This window comes from Strix aluco, chromosome 5 (assembly GCF_031877795.1).
Source record: "Strix aluco isolate bStrAlu1 chromosome 5, bStrAlu1.hap1, whole genome shotgun sequence".
Classification (NCBI taxonomy): domain Eukaryota; kingdom Metazoa; phylum Chordata; class Aves; order Strigiformes; family Strigidae; genus Strix; species Strix aluco.
In genome coordinates this window covers 49,263,589-49,268,624 of record NC_133935.1, presented here as the reverse complement: position 1 = coordinate 49,268,624, position 5,036 = coordinate 49,263,589, and the positions used below count along the sequence as shown (strand labels likewise).

At 45.0% G+C, this 5,036-nt stretch overlaps 1 protein-coding gene across 1 annotated transcript; it reads right to left on the bottom strand.

Annotated features, from left to right (window-relative positions):
• Nucleotides 1-263: 263 nt before the first annotated feature.
• Nucleotides 264-4,827, bottom strand: IL22 (interleukin 22). Its single transcript, XM_074825451.1, has 8 exons — nucleotides 4,727-4,827; nucleotides 3,816-3,964; nucleotides 2,868-2,958; nucleotides 2,528-2,785; nucleotides 1,668-1,733; nucleotides 1,434-1,577; nucleotides 1,145-1,210; nucleotides 264-740 (listed from the first exon to the last, which is right to left on the bottom strand). The coding sequence occupies exons 4-8, from the start codon at nucleotides 2,729-2,731 to the stop codon at nucleotides 627-629; spliced, it is 594 nt and encodes a 197-aa protein (XP_074681552.1). The 5' UTR covers nucleotides 2,732-2,785; nucleotides 2,868-2,958; nucleotides 3,816-3,964; nucleotides 4,727-4,827; the 3' UTR covers nucleotides 264-626.
• Nucleotides 4,828-5,036: the final 209 nt, after the last annotated feature.

The following is a 5,036-nucleotide window of genomic DNA, read 5'->3' as shown; positions in this document are numbered from 1 at the left end:
ATAAAACAATCCATCTGCATATAAATATCACACAGCAGTTTTAATTTCATAGTTCACTTAAAACCCCCTGGTAGAGCTTCATAAATACATATCCTTGGATATTTTTCAATTAATCTACATAAATAAAAGTACTGTAAAATTACCTTAAAATAAGTTATCATTAAATATGAACAACAAAAATTATTTCTGAAATATCAACTTTTCAGGTAAAGGTCAGAAGGGGGCAACATATGCAAGAGAATTTTCCAAGTAAAAGGCTCAAAACATCCTGGCTACATATCACTGCCTACCTTAACCAAAGCTCATTCATAGGTGCCAAATCTCAGCATATAAAATACAGAAACAGTTGCCTTATTCCTATGGAGATGAGGAGGACAGGAGCATGCCTTTGAAAATAACTAGTGCCCTGTGTTGAAATGAAGCTGCAAACACTGTCCTGGAGTTTTCATTTTCAAAGGCGGCAGCAATACACATCCTGTCTGTGCCCACTTAGTTTGCTATTTTCGGCACAAGTGAAAAATATACTGCATCTGTGGGTGAGGGGTTTTTGTCCACAACAATTAATCAATTTGAGTTACAGCAAGAGTTTTTCAGAGACATCTCTTCAAGCCTGATCTGAAATTCTTTCAGTTTTTCTTCTTGTTCCCTCCCTTCTTCGGGGCATCAGTGCAGGCATTTTCTATGTAGTCAAACAGTAAATCCAGTTCTCCAATGGCTTTAGTCTTTCCATTCTCTCCCAACTAGAAAAGAGCAGAATGTAAGTTTTAGCATCTCACTACTTCTCAGAAAATTGAAATTGGGCTTGTTACAGAAACTGAATTGAAACTACTTATTCTCTTAAGTAGTTCTATTAGAGTCATTATACCATAAAATATAAACTAGCTCATTCAAATCTAGTCTAGCGTATACAGTTACCTGCAATGTGACTTCTGAAGGTTTAAATTACCATAACATATGCAGAGAGTTAACAGGACAAGTGAAGGAGGGTTGGAAGTGGAAACAGCACTGATCTCCTCTTTAATGCCCCTGCAGGCTTCACCTCCTAAATAATCTCCAGAGTTTGTTTCATAATTACATCAGCCTTAATCCAACTAAATGACTGGGATTTGGAACAGCTTTTTTTAAATGTTGTGAAAAAATGTACCTGTTTCATTTTGCTCTTCATTTCTTCCAGGTTCTTTTCAATGTGCTCTCTGTGTCCTGAGAATTTCTAAAAAAAAAAGAACACATCCAGACATAACACTGGCAGCTGTATGCATCAATGTGGTTTTTTTCCTTTTTCACACCTTTCTATCAACCTCGAGTTCAGTATCTTTCATCTGAGGTTTCCCTTCATATCACTGCCTTTAGCTGCTGTTTGCAGCATTCTGAGATTCAGGAGTAGCAACAAGAGTCATGACTCAGAGGAGGGAAAGACACCCAACACTACTCACACATCTGCTCAGCTCCGAGGTCAGGGATGCCAAGAAGTGTGCCACCTCCTCAGCGTATGGGTACTGGCCCTTGGCCTTCGTAAGGAGGACATCTTCCACTACAATCTCCACAATCCTCTTCATCATGTAGCAGCGGTTGTTTTCCTATGTATGCAGGTAAGTGGTCATGTTAAAATCATGGCAACAGATCAATGCAGAAGGATGCAAAGAGCAGCCTCCTGGTGTAAGGCTTACCTTGATGTTAACATAGAGCTGCTGCCCAATGAGCCTGTTGTCTGTGTCCTCATCTGAGACCCTGGCCTAAGAGGAAAAAAAGGAAATGTCAGGTGGGGATGGGAACCTTACCTAAAAATTAATAATAAACCTTAAGGTTTTCATCAGTAATACTGCAGATTAAATGATGGAATGGACACCATAGACAGTCTGTTACAGGTAGATAAGCTTGGACATTGTGTCTTTCTACCCTTAATGGAGTGAGATTCAAGGTCGGTATCACTGGAAAACAAGCAGAACTCTGAATTACTGTCCCCCTCTTAAACGTCAGATATCGTAGTGGTTATGATGACTAAACCAGATGCCGCAGGTGGCCGACCTCAGGGTGGCCCACAGCGCTGCTGGGAGGTGCTGCAGCACTTGATAGCAGACACTGTGGGGACCCACCGATGGTAAGAGCAACCAAGAAACCTGTCCAAGCAGAGCACTGTAAGAGCTCTGCCCAAGGAGCTGTCTGGCCATGGCTGGTGTCACAGGCAGGCCCAGGTCCAAATGGACTGGGCAGACAGAGACATTTAAGCTCATGTTTCACAACTGTCCCAGTCTAGCAGCAGCCACTTGAGAGAAGCAGCTATGCTGTCCCAGGGGCTGCCTTTCCTTTGAGTAGCAGGAGGAGGAGAGGCAGCAGCTTCCCCCAGGCTACTCAACCAGCAGGCAACACACCCACTCCACACACCCAAGCTCTACCTTACTGCAAATGCACGTATTTTTCTGGAGAAAGGCATGAGAAAGAGAGAGGAATGCCAAAGGTGAGAAGCCAGGGCACTGGAAGAGAAGGAGGTCCACAGATCCCACCATGAAGGACACATGGGTTACTGTACCATTTTAGCCAAGGTGTAGGTGCGATTCCTGATGTAGGGCTGCTGGAAGTTGATCTTCCTGAGCCTGCAGGCATGATGGGTGGTAGAAGTCACCCCTATTCCATTTGGAGGCAGAGGGCTGGTGAGAAGAAGAGGGAGACAGCAACAGCAGCAGCAGATGACCCATCCTGAGAAGCTTTTGGTCAAGGTCTGTAGGGAGGCCATGGCTCACAATCCAAAGTCGTCTGTGCCAGCAGGTTGCAGCTACAGCACTCAGCACTGATGAGAGAGAGCAGGGTTAGTAGCATCAGAGAGAGCGGGCAAGGCAAAGTGAGAGAAGCACAAAGGCTGCAAGCCTTACCTTTGCTGTGATTCTTGATGTGCTCTGCAGGAGGTGAGGTGCACCTTATATAGGGCCACCAACATCTCTTTCAGCTTTTTTTTTTCGGGTACTGTTGGTGAAATAAAAATGACATCAGCAAGTCTCTTACTTTCCAGTATCCTCTTCTGAGAACTACCTAACCACTGCAAAACCCACAAATACAACTTCAAGGCCATTGTAATATTTAGTTTCTTATAAAATAAACCAAATTTTAATACAGGGCAAAGCAGGGGCTTTTACCAAGGCAGGAATCCTGAATTCTTTTTGCATAAAAACATTTGAGACGTTTATGGCTTTGTGCCTCCTGTCCTGATTGTAACACACTAATTGAATTGGCAATTTGATGGCAGATAACGTAACATATAAATTTTTGTTCATCTTCTGTGGTGAAAGACTGGTGCTCTGCTGCTGCTGACTGGTGTACACATGTGGTCAAAGACTGCACCAAACCCAAAGCACTGGCCACCCACATGTGGTTCTACCCTGCAAATACCCTTTCCCAAACAGTGGCCCACTGGAGTCACTGGCCATTTGCCCATCACTGTGCAATCCTCTCTAAGAGGTCAGAAAATGTGTAGGACCAACACTGCATTTATCACATCCCTGATCTCCAAATTCCCATTTTCAAAAAAAATACCCATATTCCAGGCATTAACCGGGTGTAATGACGAGACCTGTGGTCATGAACTTACTTATCCAGGTGATTTCCACATTCCTGACCCTTTTCTGCTAACATAAAGGCAGTGCCGCACCCTCAGTCTGAAATATTATGCAGGGTGCTAAAGGGAAACTGTGCTCTCTTTAGAGAGTAATTTGCAACCCAGCTGTAGACAATAATGCATGAGGACACAGAACTGGTACAACTGTAAACTCCTAGTTGTCTAATACCCACAAGACACACAGGTGACAAATGTGAGAAATTTGGACCTGGAAAACCAAGGCTCCAGCTCTGCCTCTGAGAGTGAACAGGAGCATCCCTGGGGCTGGGCTTCATCCCTTGTGGCTGAGGTGCTTGGAACAAGAGCCGTAATCAGCTTTATTCCGTGGGCTGAAATTCTCAGCTCTTTTCCTTATACCTGAAAGGAAGCAGTTAAAGGCTGGCTGGCACCAGGTTTATGCTTTAGCCTGCCCTGACGCCTCCACAGCACAAATTCATCTCTCCATGCCTCAGTCCTGCCTCAGTTGCCCTCAGATACCTGCCACATTAGCTCTGCACAGCTCTGAGCCCTTGAAGCTGCACCCCCTCACCCTGGAGTCATCATCACCATGTGCCCGTCTCAGGTACCCATTCCCATGCCTGGCCTCCAACAGCACCCTGACTGCAGCAGGCAGTAGAAAGCAAGTCAGGACCCAGGATGTCAACAACCTAGTTCACACCCAAAATGTATCACAAAGCTATTCAAAAACATGTTCATAAACTCTTTTCCATAAATTTTTCATTTGCCAGGCTAATAGGCCCTGTGGGGGAGCAGGTTAATGAGAAGATGGGAGGCTGAGTTATACTTAGCTAAAGGACAGACATTAAAGACCAAACTGGGAGAAATCCAGACAGAGAGGCTGTTTTGAAGGATTGGCCTCCCTGAAGTGCATTCCCATGAGCTTCTCTCCAGGTGTTAAACACAGTCTGACAACCAAAGTCTGCTTCTAACTGAAGTTTCTCAAACTTCTCCACCAGCTCATCCAGCAGAGCAGAAGTCCCAAACCCAGAACAAAAGCTGTGAATGGACATTCAGACCCTCCCTGGTCCAGACCCCCAGTCCTCCTGCCCTTCTGGCAGATCCCACCTCCCATCCCTTTGGTCACTTACTGTTGTCAGACACAGATCCAGCTTGCCTCACCTCTTCCTGTGGCTCCAGTCCCATGGGAAGGGTTCATGACCTGGGTAAGCAGGTGCTGTGCCACTCACACGTGTTCAAACCACTGTGAGGGGCCCACCCAGTTCCAGGCTTCCCACACCTGCTGATGAATATTTAAACAACATCAGACAGAGGGATGAGGAACTAGATGCTGCATCTTTCTTCTGCCCTCTTTTATGCCATCATTACAGGATCTCCTCTGTCTTCTCTAGTATTGGAAACCATCACTGGGACATACCTATTTTCACAGAAAACGTTAAGTTAGACTTGATAAGGATCTCTTTCTCTCATC